Consider the following 13,711-nt stretch of genomic DNA (forward strand, 5'->3'; position numbering starts at 1 on the left):
CTGTTTATCTACTTCATGAAACCCTTTCATCAATATAATGCAGCAAAATTCCTTCATAGCCTGAAGACATTGGATGATTGTGGCTTGTAAACCAATCTGGACTTGTAGTTGATTAACAGGGGTCAAATGACCACCAGAAAATAGGTGACAAGGATTACATGTTCATGTCATCTTTGTTCATCTTATTCAATTCATTTGTTATTTTTGCATCAGTTTAGTTTGAAAAAGTTCTGTACGATGTCATGCTGCAACAATTACCTTTAATTAAGGACATTCAACTCTTTTTATGTGTTGTTTAGCATCTAAAATGAACAAAATTAGGTGGCAAAAATACTGGAATAAACCTCAAGCTGTTTGATATTGTTACTTATTAAACTCATTGTTCCTTGAAAAATGTCCCTCATGTTCACTTGTTACGTCACACATTGCTTTTTCTGAGAAGCCAGAGGAAGAAAAGTTAAGCCATGGCTTATGTCTCTCTCTCTCTACAACACACTCACATACAGGTACCCACACACACACCCTATATACACACACACACACACACACACTTTATACAGTTTACAATACAGACATCATACACAGCCCATCACACCCTCCCACAATCATCTGGTAAGTTACCCGTGACAAATCGTGGTGGCAGCCAGGCTACTAACAAGCACACTCATACACTACAGTCCTGTGTCAACACGTGCACACACACACTCTTGTCTCCACACACAGACACATACACACACACTGTTGTTTAAACAGGCTGCAACCAGAGGGACACAGGCAAATGATGATAGCCTTTATTGCAAAGCAGATTTTATGCAGCTGATGAAGGCTTGTCTGTGCGTTTCTAAGAGATAAAGTGTGTGTTTGTGTGCACGCATGTGTGTGTGTGTGTGTGTGTGTGTGTGTGTGTGTTCATCATGGTAAACCCCAGTGTCTAACAATCACTGTGTAGGCGGGTCCGAGGTTTCCCCTCAACACCACTGGACTCTCCCTCTGCCGTTTCTATCTTAAATATTCTTTTCATTTGAATATGAAGCGACAACCCAGGAGGGACGCAAAAACCAGCAATTTGTGTGATTACACAATCAATAACACCAAAGTCTTTTCCATCGAGCTAATGGCTACTCAGTAATAGTAATGCATTTGCTACACCACTGTAATTAATGTTATTAATGAGGGAATCGTTGAACTGTGTACTTTGGTAATTGCCTGGAGAGCTGCTCAGGTCTGCCCTGATCAAGCATTACATAATTCAAACACTGCTGCCAGCCCCTATTTAGTCTAATGGATGTAGGAGCAAAAATTAGGGGTCTACAGGTGAATATCAGCGTTGTTAAGGTTAATCCCTGCAAAAATATAGACGACATGCTGCTGAGAACAGATGACACAGAGTTTATAAAAATAGATGCATTTCATAACTTTTGTTGTTGTCTGGATTTTAAAATATGTGCATTACTGGCACTGCTGAAATGTGAAGCATGCCACTGGATTCAAGCTCTAGTGATGCCAAGAGAAACAAGTAAATAAGTACAAGTGTCGAGGAAAGAAAAAAGTGAGAAAAAGTCTTTCTTGCCTCTACAGATAATAAGCTGGTTGGGACCACCTTTGGCTCCAATAGCAGCGGCTTACTGCCCTCCTGCTTTATAGCTCTTTGTATGGGACAACACACAATCACATACTTTCTGGACTGCCACTGTTATTTTCTTAGAACCTTGGACTAAAAATCTCCAGGTCCCCTGATCTCTTAAGGGTCTTTGAGTGCATTTTATACCTCACTGTTTTTAGTTGTTGTTTTTTGCCAACCGTTTTCATAGTGGAGCACTGATTTTGGTGTGGGAGGTGGACTCCAAATATTGGTTGAAAAAATGCTGAATGAGTAATTACCGTAAGTAACTTACAACATGATAAAAGTTTTTATTTTTTTAAAGAAAGAGAGCTTGCAAGTTATTTCAAGTCTAAGTTGGCATTGTTTTGCCAACTGTAGTTTCTCAGGACAAGAATGATCTTTGAAGATCTTATTTTTGAGCTACCTTTAAATCTTGGGTGTCTTCATTTGACAGCAGCAGAAAAGAGGGTAGGGGAGCAACATGAAGCCAGCCAGCTGGGGCTTGCTCAGGGCTTTTTAACGTACAGTAGGTGGTATGCAACCTATACGACTACAATATTTTTACTGAAAGCACATTTGGGTCTGATCTGGCATTAAGAGGGGAATCTACACATGAACATAATGTATGACACTGAATGGCAACATAAAATATCCCACTTAAACTTGTTTAGGACACAACTATAGTCATGGTTGTGCTGTATTAAGGTCAGCGTGTTTCCAATCAAAGATAGAGCCTTCTTCTCATATAGTGGCTGAGTTTGTATTTTTCTGGTCACCTGCAGTAATAATTGTGTGATAAACTATATCAGTCACCTATCTAAAGACAAACATGAATCAAATAATCCTAAGCAATGTGCATTAGAAAGGTAACATTAAATATATCTCACTTTGAAACACTATTGTAGCCATTTTCCCTGAGCTGGCCACTGTGTACAAACAGGTGGTTGCCTGCTGTGGAGGCTGACCAAAAGCAACATCTGTTAAGGTGGACAAAAAAACAAGATGAACAAACAAATCCTGCTCTCAAAGCGTGCGGTCCATTAGTGATCCTCAGCATCCCTCACCTCTCCCCCACTTTGTGATCAGCCGTAAACTGACTGAAGGCTTCACAGCTTCGAAACTAGAGATCATTACGGCTGATCGTCCACATGAGGAGCAAGGGCAGTGACCCTTATTTTGTTGTTGTGTGAGAACTACTGTTGAGACACGAGTGGTATCAAGCTGCCCCACACGGACAGAACAAGAGTGTGAAGTGGATTTATACTGGACCTAGACATATTTATATATATCACACACACACACACACACACACACACACACACACACACACACACACACACACACACACACACAATAGTGCCAGCTTATAATGACAAAGTGGGCCAAGCACTATTATTTATTTAGACTACCGACCAAAATGTAACCCAGAGATTTATGGTACATAAGCAATTCTGAACAAACATTGCATAAAGTACTGTTATTTATTTTTGCGCTGAAAGAAATAGAAATGTTTCTTAATATTTTAACACAAAACTTTATCAGGTATATTACACTGAATTATACTTCATATATCCACACTAATAATTACCAGTTCGAGTTAGGAGTCTTTTTTATTAACAAAGCATTGAACTTTACTTAATGCATGAATTTGTCCTGGACTCTCAATCCAATAATTCATGTATACAGTTATAGTATTACAATAGTGTCAATACATACTATGGCCATGTGCAAAGTAGGATTTAGGACTCTGTCTGGCTTGCATTAGGTTAAAGCTGGCTGTTGTACATTGTAGGATGTTAAGATATCAAAGAGAGAGAACAAACTGTGCAGGAACATAATTGCAAGAAAACATAAAACACTTGTGGGAGAGGGGAAGAAAAGTTATAGGAGGTACATAAGAGAAAGTACTAAAGAATTGCCACGTGTGGCCTTGGCTGATGTAGCTGTTATGTAAATGTGTGCGCTGTGTGACTTTTTCATTTTCCAACAGATTAAAAGTTGCACTTGCTCTTTAAACTGAGAGGCAGAATCAAGAAGCACGTTTTTATAATCATAGTGGGTGTATTTAACATTTATGGCAGTGCTCCGATGTCACGTTGGAACAGCAGGGCATGTAAAGGCTTTCAAAGGGAGGAGACTTGTCTTTATTTGTTTCCAATGACACCTGCAGGTCTCAATGGTCCGTACGGCAGTATTCTCAGTCCTGTGTTGCACCCTGATGCCCTCAACCAGAACCTGCTTAAACATCGTGGCAGATAAACTGCTGTGTTTGTGGCTCCCAGGTTGATTCAGTTGTTACAGCACAGCTACCTGAGAGAGCTGCTCTTGCTTTGTCACACACTCCTACACGTGCCTGCAGCTGCTTCACTCCGCAGTCATAATTGTAGATGATGATGAGACAAGCGGCGATAAGGCAACAGTCTAAACAACCTCTTTCATTTCCTGCAATATATATCTTATCAATATAACCATATACCAAAGCAAATATGGAGTCACATAGGTAGTTAATTGCAAAACAACCCCCACCCTCTAATTTTTTTTATTTTTTTTATTTAATGAAATTAAATCATTTGATTCCTGCAGCATTAATAGTTGGGCATACTGTGTATTAGATTACATTTTCACTGCTCATGCTGGGAAGGTAATCAAAGCTGCTAAGCGCACTTCACTACACGGCACATGTTTGTGGTTTCTCCTTTTATCTGTCTGTCTCACTCACTCTCCCTTTTTCTCTGCCTCTCTCTCTCTCTCTCTCTCTCGCTCACCTACACGCAGACTGAGCAAACAGGATTCAAATGTGTCTAGGTGTAAATTGAAGCTATTTTCCGGGGCAAAGTACTTGCTTTCTCAATGTGCCATTAGTCTCTTCAAACAGACCCACCTGCACTCCGCAGGAAGAGGCTGGAAGGAGGTGAAAAGAAGGTAAAAGAAAACAAAACGAAAACAAGGTGTCAGGTGTGACATAAGGAGCGTATTAAAGAAACGTGCTAGAGTAAGGACACGTGATGGAGCCACAGCTGGATTTTCATCCTTTTATTTCGTCTTGTAGAAAATGTACATCAAAGACAATACAATTCAAAATAGAAAAATGGCACATGGTAACTCACAGGTTCAAACGTTGAAACACAATAAGGGCTTTACAATACTGCTTTGGCATTTCAAAAACATTGAATAAAGTGCAAGATTTTCCATTCCTTTTTCTCTTTTAAGTACATTCACAAGTTTGTTTTGTCTTTTTCACAGAAGTTTTCTTGTTCACAGCATTTCCAAGATTTCATCCTCACTCATGTTGAGACATAGTAAAGTGCAGATACAGTATGCATGAGAGACATGATTCTAGCATCACACCCCTCTTTTTGTGTTTGTAAAGCATTCACTGTCAACTGTAAGCAGATTGTCAATGGTCACAGGATGGTTTGTCTTTTTGCTCTCTTTTCTCACTAACACACGCACTCACACACACACACACACACATACACAAACAGACACACAAAGAGCCCTAGCACCTTTTTTTTTTAGACTTCACTTGGTGACCTGGACCTGTAGGCTCCGTTGGCCTGAAAGCAGCCACAGAGAAGCATGTAGATGGAGCGCTGGATCTCTGCATTTCTGTAGGCGTAGATTATGGGATTGATCATGGAGTTGTAGGTGGCTGGCAGCAGTGTAGCGTAAGTGTACACTGGGGGATACTCCTTCTCGCCCACCAGGCAGTAGATGGCAAAGGGGAGCCAGCTGGCACCAAATGTTCCCAAGATGATAGCAAGAGTGGAGACCCCCTTCTTGGTGGCGACATAATGCGAAGTGGCAAAAAAGTGCTGCTGGAGAGCGATCTGGTGGGCGTGGTGACACACAATCTTGCAGATCTTGAAGTAGAGGGTGAGCATGAGCACAAAGATGACGAAGAAGGAGGTGGCTAGGAGGGTGAGGTTGCTCCGGGTCAAAGGTCGGACGATGCTGCAGGAGGCCGGCTCATCCAGGCAGTTCCAGCCCAGAACAGGCAGCAAACCGAGGAACAGAGACACCCCCCAGGTCCCCAGTAACATCAGGTGGACGTACTGCAGCGTCTTCTCTGAGAAGTATGTCAGGGCGTTATAGAGGGAGAAGTAACGGTCCACTGTTATGGCCAAGAGGCTGCTGATGGAGGCGGTGAAGGAGGCCACTAGGAAACCTACAGTGATAAGGCTAATAGTCTCAGAGGAGATCACATACTGAAACACAAAGTTCAGGATTAATCCCATGCCAGCCAGCAGGTCTGCTGTGGCCAGGCTCCCGATCAGCACAAACATGGGAGTCCTTAGCGTTGGCGTGTAGAAGATGATGGCTACCACTATGGCATTTTCACAGGCGATGACTGTGCCTGACATGCAGAGCATAATGTCCCAGGGGTTGATGGGAAACTCTAACGGGGCGGTGGAGAACTCCAGGGTGCCGTTGTTGTCTAGAGACTCAGCCTCCATCCATGGCACGGCTTCCCCAGCCAGAGAGGAGTCGTTCAACACCAGCGACTCATTCATGTCTCCTATCTGTTGTCCCTTTGTCCTACAGGCAGAAGAGGAATGATCGGTTATAATGTATAATGTAAAGAAAAATTATGCAATAAAAGCAATTTACACACTATAAAGACAGGTACTTTAAATTAGAACAAAGAAAAAAAAAACTATTAATGCTGGATTCTTTTGCAAGAAATCAGTTGCAGGAGTCAAGCAAAAAGCTACAAAGAAAATTCACCAAGATTTTTGTCATTTTTGTAGACTCACTCCACCACACAGCTCTTCTTCAACATTTGAGTTGAAAAACAGAGAGAGAAAGTGGAGTGATAAAGTCATCTACAAACCCGGGAGCTGTAGATTAGAGTCAAAATACTCGATGGTTTTCCGTCATTATTTTACTGCACAGTGAGTGAAAACCGACACACTCCTCTTTTTCTAGTATTCAATTAAAGCCCGTTTAAGTAGACTGAAAATCTTTGGCTTTGGTTTCATCCTCGGGATAACAGCTGTCTGTTAATCAAATAAATCACTGGCATACAGTAGCACAGTTTGAGTTATAAGGTGGATTTTCCTTGTTAAAGTTGTCGCCTACAGTTCAGCACATAGAAGCGGCTAAAGAGCTGTCCGTGGTGCTGAAATCACAATCTGAACATCACAAGTTTCTTGGTCTCAATTCTTTTATACATGGTTTAAAACTAATATTTCTTCGTCTTTTATGGACTTACAACGTTATTGTGGTGTTTAATAAGTATGTAATAATATGTAGGCTATATTTACATTAGGAAATAGAATCGAAACTGATTTAAATTGATCGCTGATTTCAATAAAAGTCCATTCTTAAGACTACAACATATGGAACAACAAGAACATCTAATATAGTTAATAACCGAAGTGCATTAAAAAAAACATTGCTATTATTGACAGATAATAATTTTCTATTTAGAATAGGAGTTATGGTAAGTTTAGGATACATACCTCCGTGACAAAACGGTATTAGATGAGATTGTCGCTGAAATCAGAGCCCTTCGTCCGAAGACAAAATGTAAAAAAACAAGATAAAGAGGATGCAAAGATTGCCCCCTTCTCGTCGCTCCTGTGGACCCTGTGCAGTGAAGCCCTGACTTTGGTTGTGCTTCCCACGCATGGGACAGACACGCAGGGCAGGGGTGGTGTGAAGCATTGGCCGGTGTTCAGCTGAGTGAGGAAGGTGAATGTGAGGAGTAAGAGGAGGACGAGGAGGGAACCGACCGAGGACACGCGAGGAGAGCTTTAAACCTGAGTGACGTCATGGTAGAGAGAGAGAGAGTGAGAGAGAGGGAGAGAGACAGCCCCTCTCTCTCAATAGAATAAAACTCCAGGTTCTTGAAGGTTCCTCTCATCTCTGCTGAAGCTATGATGAATGTTGATTTCAGGAGAGCTCTATGGTGTGTTTGTTTAAGCTTGCCTTTCATTATCTGGTTGACAAATACACAGATGAATGATAATATCTGCTTGATATTATTCTGCTAGACGGCATTTTATGAAAGTGTTATCATGTCATCATGTCTAACGAAGAGCAGTTGTTGCTCGAAACGTTACATTTTTCCTGATAATAAATGGACTGCACTTTGGAGCCCTGCGGTGTGCGAGCCTTCCTACTTTCTTTTTAATTCTTGCAAGTCTTTGGCTCAACACCTTGCCCAAAGTTTTTGGCACGGATGTGCGTGTGACTTTTTCTTTTCTTTTTTTGAAGTTTTTCTATAGTTCATGCACATAAAACCATTGAAGCCTAATCTGTTCCAAAGTTGTTGAAAAAAAAAATCTTGCCTATTTTGTCTAATTTTTCAAGCTTGGTTTGAGTGAAGAGTGTCCAAGTGGACTTGTGCCAAATTTGAAGAAGTTCCTTCTTAATGAGATATTAAGTTTACAAAGCCAAAGTTGTGTTTTCTGAGGTCACCACGCCTGTGAGCTTTGACCTCTGACCCTCAAAATGAAATCAGATAATCCTCGTTAGCAGCATTTTTTTCAGAAATTCTGTCAAGGCATGACAAGAATAGCACAGGTGGATGAGTTGAACATACGGAGGGACAGATGGACGTTCAGACAACCTGAAAACAATGTCTGGCTCTGGCTGTCACCAAGGCCAGAGGCGTAATTAGTGTACCTTTTAGTGCAGCTATAATTAGGCTAGTCCACTTACTATTAACTATTAACCATAAAATAGGTGTTCGCATCAGGAATATAAACAAACCTAAACAAAAAAATGGTCTAAATATAGTCTGAAACTTTCAGTTCAACTTTCTTTCAATTATAGAGGTTATACTGTAATCAAAATGTAAGAGAACAGTGTTTCTCAGAGTTTGACTGAATAGATGGGATGAGTCAACTAATCTTTAACACCTCCTAATGTCAGAGTGAGTGTTCAGTGGAAAGATTTAGTGGCTGATGATGATGATGATGTTTTTTTTCCCTTACTTAAAGGAATAAAAATATAAGGTGCTTCAACGCGTCTATGCTTCAACGTGGTATTTATCTATGTGAAGAACGGTTATCTAATCAAAACCAATGTGAGCCTTGTAATAGCCTATCCTTATCTATTCAACCACCAGCTTTTGGTTTCATTTATGTTACTATAGCAACACTTTCTGGCCCAGTTGAGTGGCATTTAGTTCAAGTTTTCATCCACCATAGGTCAGATCTGTAACAAACCTCCTGTTTCTATACATGTACTCCCCAGTGCCTTTAATTAACCATTATCTGTAGATGTCACATGATTTATTGATATTTTGAGTGTCTAGTTATGCCGATGATGGGACAACCTGGGATAGCAGTGTTCGTCGATACCGTACTCCACTTTGATCCAGACAGATTTATCACAACTGATAACTATCTGACATGGACTGTGAATAAATTTTGCACAACATGTATAGTCCCCAGAGGATTTATTCTGATGACTCAGACCATGTTTTTTTTTATCAAGAGAGAACTGGCAAATCTATGGATCTTAAAACAATAAACTTCAGTGGTGAAAATGCTAAATAGTAGGTCATATAGCAGTTATTTCATTGTATGCATGTTTGCATGTTAATCACAGAGCTGCTATAGCTGTAGACTCAAAGTAACTAAATATTTTATGTGAACTAGACTAATCTTAATCTTTTGAGCCTAACACTGACTAGTCTTGTTCTGTGATTAGTTTAATCATGATAGCCATTATGTCTAGCTGTCTGAAAGTGTTGCTAAGGCCTGTTTTATTTATTTATTTATTGTCCATCAATGTTTGTGAATTCTTATTGTGATGTATGTTTCAGTGGCCACACAATATTTCTGGTAAGTTTGGTTATTAGAACTTTATGGACAGTGAAATTGTATCAAAATATGCTCATTTGACTGTTTGCTTGTTGTTGTGAATCTTTCTTGTTATCATAACACAATTACTCTAAATGTTGCTCATTGTATTGCATGTTTTTGTGATTTGAAAAGAAACCAATTTCATCAACTTTGCTGTTTTTTTTCCCCCAAAGCTATTTTTACAGAACTTTCTGGAAAATGTGCATCAGCTGGTAGCAGCAAAGTCTGGTAACGGACTTTTTACTCACCTACCGATGGATACTTCTGTGGGGGAGAGGAGTTTGTTCAGGAGAGGGCCTTCTTTCATTGAAAACAGAGCAGATCTGGAGAGATGCCACGGTGCCACCCTATTCCAGCAGGTGCAAAGGTGAAGGCATGAAAGTGGAGATCCCATCCCACCAACCTTCATCTCCATGAAGTTGTTGCTAGGATACAGATTAAACATCCTGAGGCATCAGGAGACTTCAATCATGTTTCCCTGGGGGATGGGGCGGAGAGATGCTCACTGAAGATGATGGTAGAAGTCATTCTGAACAACTCACATCATCCACTTCTCTGTTTCCATAGCAAGTTGTCTTTCAGCCTGCAGAAACATATCCAGCTCAGTTTGATCTGTCTCTAAACACTAAATGTACCTGCAACAAGTTAAAGACCCACACCACAACTCACTATAGGCTGTGGTTCATTATATTCAGTAAATGATGTCCACCTGGAACAAACATGTTATACCCATTAGGTACCCACAGTACTACTGTTACTCCTTTGTAATAATCACCACTCCTTTCTCACTGGTGGAAAAGTTTTGAATCTCTTTTATCATTTTTCTTGGGTTTACTGACATTTACCTCCTATTTTGACTTGTACATGTATTTCGGCAGCCTACAATTAGTCCATAGTGACCCCTGAAAAGATGAAAATGTGATACAACACGTGGAATATGACTTTGATTCAAACATGATCAAATCTGCTCACAGTTTTAGTCACTGTTTAGTGTTTAGACCTTGATTTGTCAATAAATCTCAACCTTTTTTTTTCTTCTTAAGACTAAAACTGAATCCTGTATCTTAGAATATAAATTATATGATGTCCAAAACTGTCTGTTGCCTTAAACTTCAGTAATTTAATACCATATAACAATGGATGAAATGTCAGGAGAAAGATACAGAGCAGCATAGCAATATGGTAACCAGTTTTGGTTTCCAGGCAACAGCTGTTGGGCCACCTTTTGTCAGTGGACCAGGAGCTGGAGAGGGGGTTGTCTTCATTCATAAGCTAAGCGGTCACATGAAGTGCCTAGTGACTCATGTCAAAGACCTAGGCAGATACCCAACAAACACACCGGTCTGTCATCAGAAACAATCAAGTATGATTTTGACATGTATTTTTAGTCCTAACTAAACTAGTTGTATTTTCATCTAAATAGAAACGGCTGTGATGTAGCCAACAACATCAGTCTTTATTCTATTTCTGTGAGGATTACTAAAACAGATGCCAAAAAATGTCAGTGACTAGATGCATTTCTTCTCCCATATCCATGTTTGTGTAATGAGACACCTGCCATCAGGAACACAAAAGCATTAGAAAAACACAGCCCTTGCATAAAAGACCTCTTTTTCCCTTCAAAACAGCCTCTTTCGGGAAACAGACCCTAACTCCTGTCTGCAAACACAGACAGCAGTGCTCTTATTTTCAAGAGTGCACAGATGCTATCACGTGCTTGCATACAAGCACACAAGCTCTGTGACTCATCCTTCAATGTAAGAATGCCCTTTTATATTACAGAGGATAAACTGAGCATGTCATCAATTAAACTGAAAAAATGGCCATTAACAATGGAGAGGAGACAAAGGAAATTTGAATAACTAATGATGGTAAAGTATGGGCCATATATCGATTGATTTTAGATAGCAATTATTACCACCTTGCAGGCACATGCTTTACATCCGATGGCTGTTTAGGTTCATATAGTAATAGACTTCAATTCAATAAAAGGTATAAAGTGTATTTTCAATTTGTAGGAATATAAATAAAACTGATTTAAGAAAAAAATCCTTGTATGTGTTCAGATGTTTTTCACTCTGGAGCCAATAAATCAATGTTAAAAACTAATTACCAACATCTCCATGCTGTCTATTGTAGATGCAGGTCGTGTATTTTCAGATTTTTGTCTTAATAACTGAATTTTTGACAGCTGTTTGAAATCTGCCTTTACACACTAACAGCTGCTGTCTTGCACACAGGTGACTGACTATAGTCAAACATGTGACATTTCCAACTGACAATTAGGTCAGTGAAATAGAGGATGGTTGTTGGTATTAAAACCTTTCCATATGAGAAATCTACCCATACTTTTCACAAAGGTCCAGTCCCATGCCAGACATCCACAACTGGAAACACAAATTAGTCCTGATGGTGGTGTTACAGCAAGCCTCTGAATTTCAAAACTTTGAAAATTCATAACAAATCCCAGCTTTGGAACTTTCACTTTCAAATTGCCCGGCCCCAACCATTGCTGCGCAGGATCTTTGGTGTTTGAATTCTTGAGATATGGTCAAAAACATGTTTCGTATGGTCAACAGTTATCTTGACCACCAACATCTAGTCAGTTGAAGCATGGAGAACGTTTGTGCCAAATGTTAAGAAATTCAGATAAGGAAGTAAGAGGTGGAGGTGGAGGTAGGGAGAACACGGTGTGAGAAATATAACTGTGACACCTAAACAGAGACATAACAGAGACATATTTATTGCGAAGACGTAACACTATAATTTACTCACTTACTTGACCTACTTCGGACAAGAGAAGTAGTTCACAGCACTATAACATTAAGCCCACTATATCGCTCTCGAAATACAAAATAAGATCACCACTCACAAAGAAGTCATGGAGGAAACGATCACATAATCTGGTAAATGTGTTTGACCGACCCTATACTATAACTGCCTTGCCACAGATGTCATCTTGACCTCGATTTTGCAGTATGATACTCGCATCTGCTAAAAACTTGCTCACGGCCAATGGCTCAAATTAAATGAATTCACTGGGTTCAAAATTAAGCACTGGCTGTAAACATGGGTGATGGTTCATGAAGATGCCTTAAAAATGAAAATAAAAATAAAAAATTGTTTCATGCATACCAGCAGGGCCATCATTGAGGACACTGTGCTCATGTCTTCGCTATTGTCTTCTCTTTTTGAGGATTTGAACAGTAAGTAACCCTAAAAATGACACATGGTGAGTTTTTTAAGGTATAATCTGACATTTTTAGGAGTGATCTCTTCAAATACAATTGTTTTGAGATGAAAATACAAAGAAGTTAAATCAAAATAAAATGAAGCAGTTCAGTGTTTGTCCAGATTTTTAGTACATTTAGGTTTCCACATAAAACTAAAATAGAAAATAGAAGTAATACGGTAGAGGTAAATATAACAATGGGAACTTGTTCTTTTTCAATCTTGGGGCCAAAATTAGGAAGGTCCCCAGGATTCAAAGTCATGTAAATATGTTATGTTAATTATAGATCTGCACTTTAAGAGGTCATATTGGAAGCCACACATAACCTGTCAAGTTGAGTCAGGGGACAAGTGAAAATGATGAAATACAAACTGAATATCTTGTGTTTTTGAGGTTCACTTTGGTGGAGTTGCACTCAGTACAGTACAGTATGTCTATAATACCAGAAGGCCTTCTGTACCTTTAGTTATTTGTTGTTTAAGTCATAAAAAGCTGACCTCAGTGCAGTCAGTTTCTCTGCCAGCATTAGAATACAGACTCTTTTTCTACTGATGCAAGGTTTTCTCCCCTTTTCAACCATATCTGAGCAGAATTTTATATAAAAAAAAAAATCTTGGTGAAGACATGTAAACCTTCGAGGTGATGGCAACAATACATGAGAAACAATAGAAGCAGTGTCCTTGTGTGTGGTGTAAGCAAGTCTCTGAGACTAGAAGTACCACGAAATTTCAACTAATCTTTTCCTGTAACCACCTGCAATTCCTTTATGGACAGCTGACTGACCCTTGTTGGTTTTTCACATTCATAGCACGAATTCTCAAAGGCGAAACAAAACAACTTCTGAGAAACCAATTTCAAGTGCCTGTGTGCTCTTCTACCACTTTAAGTGACATGTGCTATCACTAGATATCTGTAGTGCACTCTCAACACCTCCCATATAATGATATTATTGTATAATGATAGTGAGTGAGTGAGTGTGTGTGTTGGGGGGGCGGGGTGGCCTCCTCTCCTCCTTATTTGCTTTAAAATACAGTGAAACACAGGTTTTCTTTAATT

The 13,711-nt window shown here is 39.7% G+C and overlaps 1 protein-coding gene across 1 annotated transcript; it reads right to left on the reverse strand.

Moving 5' to 3' along the window:
- Positions 1 to 4,987: 4,987 nt before the first annotated feature.
- On the reverse strand, positions 4,988 to 7,307 carry gpr6 (G protein-coupled receptor 6). The gene is made up of 2 exons (XM_085770318.1): positions 7,069 to 7,307; positions 4,988 to 6,142 (listed from the first exon to the last, which is right to left on the reverse strand). The coding sequence occupies exon 2, from the start codon at positions 6,115 to 6,117 to the stop codon at positions 5,119 to 5,121; it is 999 nt and encodes a 332-aa protein (XP_085626444.1). The 5' UTR covers positions 6,118 to 6,142; positions 7,069 to 7,307; the 3' UTR covers positions 4,988 to 5,118.
- Between the last annotated feature and the right edge of the window lie 6,404 nt (positions 7,308 to 13,711).

The sequence above is a fragment of the Trachurus japonicus genome, chromosome 24 (assembly GCF_045865225.1).
Source record: "Trachurus japonicus isolate A0001 chromosome 24, Traja_1.0".
NCBI lineage: Eukaryota > Metazoa > Chordata > Actinopteri > Carangiformes > Carangidae > Trachurus > Trachurus japonicus.

Bases quoted from the DNA above. Each gene is read 5' to 3' on its own strand.
- gpr6 (XM_085770318.1), bottom strand. From the start codon at position 6,117: ATGAATGAGTCGCTGGTGTTGAACGACTCCTCTCTGGCTGGGGAAGCC.